Source organism: Rhinolophus sinicus, chromosome 16 (genome assembly GCF_057876585.1).
Source record: "Rhinolophus sinicus isolate RSI-liver-muscle chromosome 16, RSI-T2T, whole genome shotgun sequence".
Lineage (NCBI taxonomy): Eukaryota > Metazoa > Chordata > Mammalia > Chiroptera > Rhinolophidae > Rhinolophus > Rhinolophus sinicus.
The window spans coordinates 12,111,377-12,125,170 of NC_142516.1; the positions used below are offsets into that span (position 1 = coordinate 12,111,377).

Sequence of the window (13,794 nt, forward strand, 5' to 3'; positions counted from 1 at the left end):
ATGGTTGCTAATGGCAGTGGCAGTGAGAAAGCACAGAAACCTAGACTAAATTCTCTAGAGGCAACCACGGATAAATTTCTTGGGTATCATGTCAGACATATTCATGTGCATGAGTTTGTACAGATATGTGTATGTGTACATCTCCAAATGTGGCTCACTCGACACATTCACCTGCGCACACCAGACATGTTTTTGACATTTTCTATAGTTTAAGTATCTCTGTCCAGGATGATGTTTTTCTTTAGATTAATAGCCATCATTATAGTCAACCATGTTTTCTACCATTGACCATTGTGTAGGACCTGAGAAATTAGTGAGACCAATCATCAAAAAATCAAACTTAAAAAAATTCATTTGTTACTGTATATTTTTAATGAGGTTTGGCAGGGATGATTTGGATTTTGATTGAGCACAAGGCCTGGACAATCCTATAATGAAATATCTTTGACTGAAAACACCTCTGAAATGTCAAAAAGCACTTTTAAAGGGTTATTTTAATATTTGATTTTGAAATAATTATAGGTTCACAAATACAAATGGTCACATGCACCTTTGACCCAACTTCCCCCAATACTACTTCGTACATAATTGTTGTACAATATCAAAACAGGAAATTGATGTTGGGACAATGTATGTGTATCATTATATGACATTTTATCAAATGTCTAGGTTTGTGTAGCCACCACAGCAATCAAGATACAAAAGAATTCAATTACCACAAAGATCTTCTCTGAGCTACCATTTATACTCACACCCAACCTCCTCTTCCTGACCCTCCCTAACCTCTAGTACCACTACTCTATTTTCAGCTCTATAATTTTGTCATTTTGATATCTATAAATAGAATCATACAGTATAGGATCTACTGAGATGAGCTTTTTTTCATTTAGTGTAATGCCCTTGAGATCCAGCTACATTGTTGTGTATATCAATAGGTCATTCCTTTTTATTCCATGAAGGGATGTACCAAAGTTTGTTCAACTATTCACCTACAGAGGGACATTTTGGTTGACTGTTCTATATAGCACTTGGAAAATATCAATCCATTTCCTTTTGGGTCCATGGTTTCTGATGAGAAATCCACTTTCATTCAAATTATTTTTTCCCTATAGGTAAATCATTTCTCTCTTCTGCTTTCAAGATTTTTTTTATCTTTAGCTCTCAGATATTTGACGCTCATGTGCCTTAACATAGGATTTCTTTAGGTTTATCCTGTTTGGGGTTCACTCAGTTTCTTGAGTCTGTATATTTATGTCTTTTGCCAAATTTGGGGGAGTGTTCAGCCATTTTTTAAAATACTTTTTCAGACCCATTCTGTTTCTTTCCTTCTGGCACTCCAATTACATGAATGTTAGATCTTTTGTTATCGGCCCACATGTCCCAGACATTTTTTTTCCCCACTGTTTTTCTCTCTTTTATTCAGATTGAGTGATTTCTATTATTCTATTTTTATGTTCACTGATTCTTTCCTCCATCCTTTCCAGTATGCTGTTAAGCCCATTCTTGAGTTATTTCAGTTAATGTTCATAGTTATGTAATCAGCACCAAATAGTGATGTCATGTTATAAGAGTGCAACATATATTTGTTGAATGAGTGGACTACACTTAACCTGATTTTCATTTTGTACCCAGGGATCATGAAACAGAAGAACCTCAGCTCTCAGACTGGTTTAATCCTAAGTAAGAACAAAAAATTCTGCTTACAACATAATAATAATAATAATAATACTAATAATAATAATATAACTCAATTTGAATGGTGGAGATTTTTTTTTCATCATCAAATTGTAGCTATCCTGGGAGGCTTCCAGGACTTAGAGATTTTTCTTTTAAGATTTTTATATAAAAAATTAGGGTATACTTATAAAGAGTCAGGCAATTAAGGGTCATAATGAGAAAGATATTATCTGGTTTAACATTCCTGGTTTCTTTAAGGGAAACAAAAGAATTTCTTTAGAAGCAGCCCAAAAATGCCACTAATGACTCTTCTTGATTTTGGCATTAACATTCAGGGGAGAAGCTCATTCTTTATAATGGCTATCTGGTATTCTACTTTATGGCTGTATAGCATAGTTAATTCACCCAACTCCCCATTAGTTTTGTATTGTTTGCAATTTAGGGGCTATTGTAAGTAATATTTCAATAAATATCTTTGTACATAAGTTTCTGTATGCTGTTTTGTTAATTTATCTGTAGGATGAATTCATATTGTGGCATCATTAATTTAAGAGGATATAAGCAATTAAAATTTTGATTCAGGTTGCTAATGCCATTTAATGATTATACCATTTATTTTCCAATCAGCAGTGGATAAATGCTGATAAAATTTTATGTTTCATATATTTATATTTTATTCTATCAAACATTTTATTATTGGCAAAACTGTTAATTAAAATATCTTAATTCAATTTGCATTTCTGTAATTATTATTAAATTTCAGCATCTTTTATATGTTTATTATTTATTTGTAGTTCATCATCTGTGAATTCCTTTTTCATATTTATATTGTTTAAATGAACAGGTGCACAGAATAACATTAAAAATAATCCTTATTTCATGACTCATCTCATCATTAGTTCATGCAAAACTTATTTGTGTGCTTTCTTTCTTGCTTTTGTAAAATGAAACAAAAAGTACAACCATAAATAAGTTCAACATAAGCTTTGTGTCCTTCCCACTACCCCAACTCTCTCTCCTCACCCTATGACTCTAACAACCACCTCCTTGAATCCTGGTTGATCAGCCCCTTGCTTTCCTTTTTTTAAAAAAATAAATTTTATTGGGGAATATTAGGGGACAGTGTGTGTCTCCAGGGCCCATCAGCTCCAAGTCGCTGTCTTCAATCTAGTTGTGGAGGGTGCAGCTCACTGGCCCGTGTGGGAATCGAACCGGCAACCCTGTTGTTCAGAGCTAGTGCCCTAACCAACTGAGCCATCCAGCCGCCCCGCTTTCTTTTTATAAATATAAATTTATGTTATCCATATATATTCTGAAAAAAGTCTATTTTTAAATTTTAGCTGTTTATAACTTTATAAAGAGGATATCATGCTGTATGTAATCACCAGGGACTTATTTTTCCCCATAATATTAGATTGCTAAGATTCATCCAAAAATTGCATATCAGTGTCATCCATTTGGATGGCTACATAATAAATGGCTATGGAATTACACCACAGTTTGTTCATCCACTGCCCTGCTAAGGGCACTTAAACTCTTTCTAAGTTTTTGCTGTTGTGAACATTAAGACCCTCTGATCTTGTAAGATGCTTTCCAGGGAGTTCAAAGAGTTTAAAATATGAAAAATAATTATAAATAAAACAGCTGCCTAACATCTATCTCTGACCTCATATTTAGCTACTGTCTCACCCCACTGTAATCACACTGGCTTCCTTGATGTTCCTCAGATACACCAAGGATGCACTCACCTCAGGGCCTTTGCACCTTCTGTTCCTTCTGCATGGACCATTCATCCTCCAAATAGCCAAATGGCTCATTCTCTCACTTCCCTCAAGACTCCACTCAAATGCTATTTATCAGTGAAGCCTTCTCCGACCACCTCATATAAAAACAGCATCCCCGTTTCCTTTCTTCCCTATCCAGTTTTATCATTCTCCATTGAATTCATCAGCATCTGACATACTATATATTTGCTTATTTATTCATTTATTATCTGCCTCTCCTCACTAGAATGTGCCTAGAAAAGAGCCTAGACATAGTAGAGGCTCAATATTTCTAGAATAAATACATACATGAAACCTTTGGTCTGATTGAAATGATAGCACTTTCGTGACAATGTAATAGTGGTAGAAGCCATTCTTTACTTTAATTGGAAGGCTTGTGCTTTATTATTAAGCATCACATTGGCTTTGAGTTGAAAATAAAATGACCTCTTCAATATTGAGATAGCAGGGAAGAAGATTTTTTTGTTCTTATTTATTAGAAAAAAACCATAAGCTTAAAGTAAATATGAAAGAATAAATGTCACAGAACAGCCAAACAAGTGTGAAAAATAAGACAATTTTGCCTTAACAAATATCAGAATATATTTTCTAACACCACAATGATCAAATCAACACAGACTAGACCAGAAGAACAGCAAATCCAGAATTAGATCACAGTACACTGTATAAAAATTTATATATAACAATGTTGGTATTATAAAAATCAGTGAGGACAGCTATGAACTAGGTACAAAGAGAATTCCCAGAGTTAAAGATCTGATCCTAGCCCTGCAGACACTTGAGAGGCTCTTATATGGAGCTTCCCTCCCCATAACCAGCTTCTAGAATTTATGACCAGAATTATTTGTTCCAAATATAACACATGACAGTTTTACTTAATTTGGGGAGGAATTGACATTTTTCTATTTAAATAAATACTTATGGCTACAAAAAAAATCAGTGAGGAAATGATGAATTATTTCATAAATTGGGCTGGTATTATTGGCAAGCTCAGTGGGAAAAATGTGGAGCCCCCATACTACACCATATATAAAGATGTATTCCTGAAAGATTAAAGACGTACATTTAAATATAAAGCATTAAAAGTTCTTATTAAAAGTCAGTAAGAGAACATGTAAAATCTAGGTAAGAAGGAGATCTTTTTCTTTTCTTTTTAAAAATGTATTGGGGTAACATTAGTTAATAAAATTATGTAGCTTTCAAGTGTACAATTCTATAATACATCATCTATATATTGCATTGTGTATTCACCACCTAAAGTCAAATCTCCTTCCGTCACCATATACTTGGTCACATTTACCCTGTTCCACCTCCCCCTCTCCCCTTACTCTCTGGTAACCACTAAACTGTTGTGTCTGTGAGTTTTTGTTTGTTTGTCTCGTTTGTTTGTTGCTTTCAGCTTTATATCCCACATATGAGTGAAGTCATATGGTTCTTGACTTTTTCTGTCTGACTTATTTCACTTAGCATGATAATCTCAAGATCTATCCTTGTTGTCGCAAATGGCAGTATTTCATCTTTTCTTATGGCTGAGTAATATTCCATTGTATACATGTACCACATTTTCTTTATCCAATCATCTAAAAAAGGACACTTCGGTTGTTTCCATGTCTTGGCCACCATGAATAATGCTGCAATGACCACAGGGGTACATATGTCTTTACGGATATTTTCGGATTTTGGGGGATAGGTACCTAGAAGAGGGGTTGCAGGGTCATATGGTAATTCTATTCTTAATTTTTTGAGGAACCTCCTTACTGTTTTCCATAGTGGCTGTACCAGTTTACATTCCCACCAGCAGTGTATGAGGGTTCCTTTTTCAAGAAAGAGATCTTAATAAATGTTGGAAACCTAGTAGCAATTTTAAAAATTCACTTCACTATATAAATTTTTAAAAATTTTAAATTTGGTTTAAGAATCAAAATTTAACAGATGAGAAAACCATCTGGGAAAATTTATTTGTAATACAGATGATAGAGTAGTAATCTAAATATAAGGAACTCTTACAACTTACTGAGAAAAATTAAGAATTCGAAATAAAAATACGAAAGTCATAGTAGAGCAAATTGAGATAGCCAACAAGCCTATGAAAAGATGCTTAAATTCACTGGAAATTAGAGAATTGTAAAATAAAGTAATAATGAATTTTTATTCCCATCAAACTGGAATTTTTTAAAAGCTACAGTCTAATAGTGTAGAGAAAATTCTTGTGGAGATATGAATTATAGCCTTTTAAAAGGTAATTGGGAATATGTATTAAAAATGAATGTACAGGGACGGCCAGATGGCTCAGTTGGTCAGAGGGCGAGTTCTCGACAACAAGGTTGTGGGTTCAATTCCCGCATGGGATGGTGGGCTGTGCCCCCTGCAACTAAAAATTGAAAACGGCAACTGGAGTTGGAGCTGAGCTGCGCCCTCCACAACTAGTTTGAAGGACAACGACTTGGAGCTGATGGGCCCTGGAGAAACACACTGTTCCCCAATATTCCTCCAAAAAAAAAAAAAAAAGTACATATAGAGCAATCATACTCCTGAAACTACCTAGTAAAAATAATAGCCACAATACATAAGGACATAAGGTTAAGAAAGTTTATGTATCATTTCTCATAGTGACAAAAATCCCAGAAATAAAATTAATACCTATTCTAAGGAAATTGCTAAACAAACTGTCCACACCTTGAAATATTATTCAGCCATTAAAAAGAATGAATAAGAACTAGTCCAGGTCACCTGGAAGGATTCCCACCAGTTGTGTGGAGTGAGAAAAGCAAGCATTATCTCATTACAGTAAAATTAACAATATTTTAAAAGACTGGATATATATTTGTATGTATAGATGTGTTTATGTTGTACACATATTATCTATAGAATATGAATATAGAGGGGAAAGAAAGAAAAGTGCACAAACTAGGCTGCTAATATGGCAATCAAGCCAGGAAGACAGGAAGTGAAGAAACTGTATAATGATGGAGCAGGAGTAGATGTGGAAAACGTATACCTTGGAAATTCTCTAGTGCTATTCTATCATGATTCTGTCCATTTATGGTATATTTATTTCCAATATATTACTTCTGCCTTTTACTCCTTTTAGACTCATGCTCAGTTTGCTAGAACTAGATGTAGGTCAATATAGACTTGACTTACAGGAAGAGCCCCCACCTTCTCTCTCCAGATAAACTTTTTGGACAAATTATACCCTTCCATATTGTAAACATGAATCACATCTCACCAAATCTTCGTGACAGTGATACCTTATAGCACCGAAATCATTTCAAACTCATTTTAATACCTATTTTCTCTTTATTAAAAATGTGCATATCTTGGGCCATATATATTATTTCCCTCCATCATCATTGTGCTTCATTCTATCATTCACACCTATGATAGTCTATAGACAGTTTAGCCTTTTATCTGTTTACTTCCTTTCTGGAAATTTCCATTGTAAGCAATATACTTCATGATGAGGTCATTTTGTGTTCTGCTCAACACCATGTGCTCAGGCCTCATGCAATGTCTCCTAAGCTTCTCAAATACAGTGGTACCTCGGTTTTCGAACATAATCCGTTCCGGAAGACCGTTCGAGTTCTGAAACGTTCGAAAACCGAGGTGCAGTTTCCCCCTAGAAAGTAATGCAAAATGGATTAATCCATTCTAGACCTTTAAAATCAACCCCTAAAACTAAATTTAGCATGAATTTTACTATCTAACGATACCATAGACCCATAAAATTTATGGCATTCGTAAACCGAAATGTTCGTCAACGGAGATGTTCGAAAACCGAGGTACCACTGTACTGAATCTATCTGAGTATAAGAGAAGCCACTCAAGTGAGATGAACTAACTTTTCATCAAAGGGTTGTTGGCAGAGATTTGGGCAAGGTTAAGAGACCCAACAAAAGATATGGAGATACCAAGGCGCTTGCAACAGCAGGAAGCTGTGACCACCCAGGCCTAAAGGGACAAGGGAAGGGACGGTATTGCTGGAGACCAGAGATTTCTGGAACCATGAACTAGCCGCCCAACAGAAGTTGTGCTTGCATCTGGACATAGCCACTGCTAAGATCTCAACAAAGCTGGGAGAGAGAGGAGGGGAATAGATAACCTCTCCCTGCCCTCTGATCTTATGCTGGTGCCTCCCTTTAGCAGGACCCACTGGAAGCCATACAGCAGGGGTCCTTGGGTGATCAGTCTGATCCCAAGGTGTACGGATAGGCAGAGAAGAGTTGAGGATGGATAGAGAAATGGTAAATGAAGAATGACTAGTATAATCCACTTTTTTTGCCACTAGCATCATTTCTCAACTTTCACTTAGATGAAAAAGCTCATGTTCCCCAAACAGGAGAAACATGAAGTCCCATCAGGTATGGGGTATCAAGAGGTGATGGCAATTCAGCCATCTCGAGCATTCTTCATACAAGGTGGCAGGGAAAGAGGAGAGAATAATTAACATAACAAATCATGGCTACAATCCCACCTCTGTAGTTACTCAGGAGGTTAGTAACACAGGAAGGAGTTAATAATCATTGTTCCATGGTTTCCTTGACCTCTGATAACCCCTTCAGTGAACCGAGTTCTTATCTGATGGGGTGACCCAAAGCTCGATTCCGGAAGTCTGAGTCCCTTAGGCATCCCACCTTATTGAGTTGCCACAATTTCCTATTGACTATTATTACTGGAAACAGGGGTATTAAGGAGCACCCCAGAGAATCACTTGGGTTCTACATGCAGCCCTGCCTGCCAGCATTGCATAAGTGCACCTAATACCCACGTCGTGATGAAGACCTGTCATCCCGGCCAGTGCAGTCAGACCATTTGCTGCCTGTTAGCTCAGCAGCATGAGGAACCTCAAGTGACCTGCTATCAGGTTCTTAGAACCATGAATTATTCCCTAGAGGAAGGACTCCTCCCTTGGCATGTAGGAACTTTAAACCCACTGAAGCCAAGGTCACAACAACAGCAAGTAAACATTCTATAAGCGCATTATTAGATGTAATCATGAGCAGAAACATCCCCGCATCCATCTTGCTTTATGGGCTGTGTATATTAGCTTCGGAAGAAATGGTATCTCATGTTATTCATTGGCTCAAAGTATGAAGATGTAGCATAGAACATGGACCTCAATGTCTCAGCGAATTATCTCTGAACTCACACTGAAATTGAGACTTGTCCTGGCCACTCCAGTTGCTACCAGGCCTGCTGCCTCCGGACAGTGGTGCACGTAGTCAGACTAGAGAACTTTATGGAAGTGAGTCAACTGCCACACTACTGTCACCCTGAAATGTGTACGTTGTGTGGAGACAACGTGATGTGTGACACAATGGCAATGAATATAAGATATTCTGCAAGTTAACAAAGCTAGCAGATTTGTAGACAGGGAAAGCAAATGCATACCCAGAACGTGAAACATTCCCGAGGGAACGATGCTGCCCCTTTCATTATGGAGTCTAATATAATCAACCAGCCATCAGTTGGCGGGCTGGTCCCCTGGGAAACAGTGTCATATTATAGGCTCAGTGTTGGCCCCTGCTGTTGGCAGGTTGGGCACTCAGCACTGGCTACAGCTCAACCTTAGTAAGGGGGTGTCCGTGTCATTGAGCCCATGTGTAACCTCCATTGGACCCCAAGTAGCTGGGGCCACTTTGTACATAGACACTAAGCCAGCCATAAGGGACGGTAGGCAGGGCACCTGACTGACATCAGAGGACAGGTTGTCTCGTCCACCTGATTACTGAGAGCCTCCGTGCAGACGATGCCTTCTAGGCAGCATTTACCTCCCAGGTGAAGAGTTTCATCCCTTCATAATATAATACAGTAATGTAAAGAGTAATATAAATCGAATGATTCTAAGTCTCTTCTCCTTCTTTCTCTTCTGTTTATCAGACAGTTTCTAAACACAGGTCTTTATTTGCTCTCTGCTTTCAGAGACTCTTTCACTCTGGTAGCAAATCCTTAATTTGATCTAACGATGAAAGGGATGATTTTGAAATGCTTTCATATTCTCAAATAGATATTGATTTGTATCTGTAGTGTACCTAATTTCTAAGCATCCTCACTGTGACAAAGACACATTGGGCCAGTATGAAGGTGGAGTTTAAGACCTGTGAGTCAAATAGAAATACATGGCTATAAATTCTAAGTCCAGGGAGGGTTTAAAAATAAATGTATAAAAAAATAAATGTAAGAAATCCCTAAGACAGTTAGAAGAGGCACTTTTGAAAAATTTGCTATTATAATAGTCCCCCTTATCTGCAGTGTCGCTTTCCATGGTTTTAGTTATCGGTGGTCAACAGCAGTCCAAAAATGTAAAATGGAAAATTCCAGAAATAATCGATTCATAAGTTTTAGATTGCATGCTGTTCTGAGCAGCATGATGAAGTCACACGTCATCCCACCCATGGCGTGACTCATCTCTCTGTCCAGGGTATTCACTCTGTATGTTCTGCCACCCATTAGTCACCTGGTAGCCATCTCAGTTATCAGTGCGAAAAAACATAGTCTATATAGAGGGCTTGGTACAATCCAGGTTCAGGCATCCACTGGGGTCTTGGACGATATCCCCCATGGATAAGGGGGGGCTACCACTGTATATTATTATTAATATACTATTAAGGGTTGCCAAATCCTGGTCTGGATTTGTAATTAAAACCTACAATCACCAATAGCAAAATGGCTTCTCCCTTTATATTCAGTTCTTTCCAAAATGAAGTTCTTAATTTGCTTTAATAGTTTAATGCCCTGCCTCCAGCTGCTGCCGTTTCGTTATTATTAGAAGCAAATCTATTAAGTCTCCCGTTTTGGACTCATCTCACTTTTCTTCCAGGTTGCACCAACGGGCCTAAAGCATTAGGGAAAAAATGAAAAGAGACTACTCTAGAGCTTCTAGGAAAAGAGCAGGGAGGAAGAGAAAAAGGAGAGGGGGGATATAAAGAACAAGACAGGAGGAGACAGTGGTGCTGCCTGCTTTAGCCAATAATCAGACAAATGTTCAGACCCTGAGCTACTTCAGTGTAAGCTGCAGTCAGAGCTCAAAGAAAAAAATCCCTGGGCCCAAAAGGCTCTATGGTGCAATGACTAAAGCACAGATTCTGAAGCCCAACTGACTAATCCTGAACCCTGACTCTGCCATTTATTAGCTGTGTGACACTAAGCAAGTTACTCAACCCATCTGTGCCTAAGTTTTTGTCATAAGAAAAACAGGGATAATAATAGTACTTATAAGACATGGCAAGGATTAAACAAGTAATGTAAAGCACTCAATATAACCGTGCCTGGCACATCGTAAGCACTTTATGACCATTAGCATATCCACTTGGACAACTTCTGCTGTCATAATAAAGTGGTACCTGCTTCATTGGCTTCTTGTTTGTTTAACAGAAAACGCCTTGATGTCATAACAACAACTGACTGGCTTGCTCCAGTCATATGGGAAGGAACTTACAATACACAGGTCCTGGAAAAATATTATAAAAGGCTGAACATTACCATAGGATTGGTGGTATGGACTACTGGAAAGTAAGTGCTATTCATAGTCATCCTTTTTTATTTTGGAAAAATGGAGATCAGCACCCATAGACTTTCTATACCCAAAGAGCTGTTCATGATGAACCCTAATCATTACTTCTGGCTCATCTGTATACTTACTCATTTATAGTCGTTATTTTCTCCAGCTGGGGCTGAGTCATTAACACTACTTGGGAATCTTTTCATTAATAGCCGTTTAACTCCCTTTGTCTTCCTTCATACAAACTTTATGGTTCTTCTCAGGCCCCCAAGCTCACTACATTCTCTTTCACTGACCAACTTCTCTCCCCTTCCCTACGGGTAGTTCTTTAGCAACAGTGACGTGTATATTCAACCTGATGATTTTCAGTTTTACTGTTTGTTTGTTTTCTCATGTTTCACAGGTTTACAGGAGAGGACCTGAAACAGTTCATCCAATCTGCTAATAAGCACTTTATGATTGGCTACAATGTTATCTTCTACATCTTGATGGATAACTTCTCCAGGATACCTCACGTAGAGTTAGGTCCCCTTCGAACATTTAAACTACTCACTATTGTATCAGAGGGAAAGGTGTGGGAAGACTTGAACGTCATGGGCATGAAGACCTTAAATGTGTACATCATAAAGCATATGGAGCGTGAAGTCGACTTTCTCTTCTGTATGACGGCGAACCAGATCTTCAAGAACGACTTCGGAGTGGAAACCCTCGGCAAGTCTGTAGCTCAGCTTCATGCGTGGTGGTATTTTGAAAATGCTAAAAAAGTCCCTTATGAGAGAAGACCTAAATCAGCAGCTTTCATCCCTTTTGGAAAGGGAGATTTCTATTATGACAGTGCAATTTTCGGTGGCACACCCCAGGAGGTTTTAACTTTCACTGCAGAATATCAAAAAGCAGTCACTAATGACACTAAAAATGGACTTAGAAGCACATACGAATGTCACCTCAACAAGTATTTTTTTATCAATAAGCCCACGAAGTTGTTATCACCAGAATACAACTGGGATCCAACTTTTAGAACTCCTCCACAAATTAAACGTGTTAAGATAGCACGGCAGTCAAAAAGGATTTGATGGTTACATCATTAGATTTATGGGTTAATAAATGACTCACAATAATTACTTAAAGACAAAACAGCAATTTTTTTCAGTATTTTAGAGACTTACAAAAATGTGTGATCTTTGAAAATAATTTTTTTCTCCTTATAATTTTGAACCACCTAAATCTACCTATGCTGGAGTAAGAATAAATGGATGATAATTTAATGTAAATTTATAACAATGCTATTATTTATATGTTTAAATAATGTGGAGGCACAGAATGACTGTTTTACGAAGAAACAAACCTAGATTGTAGTTCAGAAAATTAGATAGATAGATAGATAGATAGATAGATAGATAGACAGATAGATGCTAGATATATAAGGAGGTAGATAGATACATACCTACATACAAAAATGTCAAAGGAATCTATGTAAAGGAAAAGATAAATATTCATCAACTTACTTATCAAATATTTAATCTGTTTTTCAGTGTTGTGATATATATTGCTTGTGATTAATCTCAATTAATTTTCAATCTATCTAGTATCTGATTGAACTTAGGTGAACTAGAGACATTCTATCGAATTTGTATCTTATTTTTACTGTTACAAAGATATTGAGTTCATTTTTTAAAATGTACATGAATTTTATTTTTAAAAGTAGATATCCACTGAATTCTATGATAAATATATTCTTCCAGGTGCAGTCAGGGATAGAAAAATGTAATGACAGAAAGTGTGACAACATTGCCCCCTGCAGTTATGTGAAAAACAGAACATTTACCTGTGAGCCTGGTTATGTAGATATCAGGGTTTCCAAGCTTTCTTCCTGTTACTTATAGCACAATGTAAGGAGAGAGATGGATTGAGGAAAGACGTATAAAATAAAAGAGGCTGATTTCTTTGAGACTTCTGGTCTTACACAAGAAGACATAGACTCACTTTTCCCAGTTACTCCCCTCCAAATACGCTAAGAATTCTGTACATAATTACAGACAACTACAAAAGGCCTCTGAAAAGTGGAAAGAGTAAGGCAGACTGGCTAGGGACCTTAGGACTTGAGGAAAACAAGGTGGTGAGTTCCCTGGAATTTCTTTTTGTCTCCCGTATAGCCCAGACTGGGCACAGGAGAGGCCTACAACTCAGAACCACCAAAAGGCACAGACACACAAAAAAAGTAGTCTCTAGGAAAAGGCAGCTCGCTGGCTGAAGGCCCAGGAAAGAGGAGGCCCAGCAGAGACCTCCTGGGGAACCCCATCGCCACTCCACACCTAACTGGCCTGCTCTACCTACACCAGCAACAGTGGAAAGAGTTGGCCAAGAATTCCACCCAGAAGCACCAACAGGCCCAGTGTCTCCTGGCCCTCCACTCAGCAGGAGGGGAGACCCATGTCCAGCATCTCGTGGGCCTCCACCCAGTGGCAAAGGGTGACCCCCACCACTTCCACCAGAGGCAGAGAGGGGCCCAGGTGGATGCTTCCCTTACTGAGCAGCACTGGCAGACACCGAGTAAGAAGCCTATTGGTGCCAGGTGACATAGAGAGAAGGTGCCAGGTGACAGAGAAAAGTGCCAGGTGACATAGAGAGAAGGTGCCAGGTGACATAAGAGAAGGTCATGGGAGACACTCTGTGCCAGAGGCCCAGCATCCTCCACTCACCAACTAGTGGCACCAGCATGGGGAGCCCAAGAAAGCCCCTTAGGCAACCGCAGCAGTGACCAGGAGGCACTGGGTGGCCCAGAGAACGACTCAGGGAAGCACCCAGCGCCCCATGGCCCAGCATCACCCACAC

General features: G+C 38.3%; 1 protein-coding gene across 1 annotated transcript; it reads left to right on the forward strand.

The window, feature by feature from the left end:
* LOC109447135 (glycosyltransferase 6 domain-containing protein 1-like) lies at positions 1-12,035 on the forward strand. Its single transcript, XM_088793137.1, has 4 exons — positions 1-83; positions 1,633-1,680; positions 10,836-10,973; positions 11,366-12,035. The coding sequence occupies exons 1-4, from the start codon at positions 1-3 to the stop codon at positions 12,033-12,035; spliced, it is 939 nt and encodes a 312-aa protein (XP_088649263.1).
* The last annotated feature ends 1,759 nt before the right edge of the window (positions 12,036-13,794 follow it).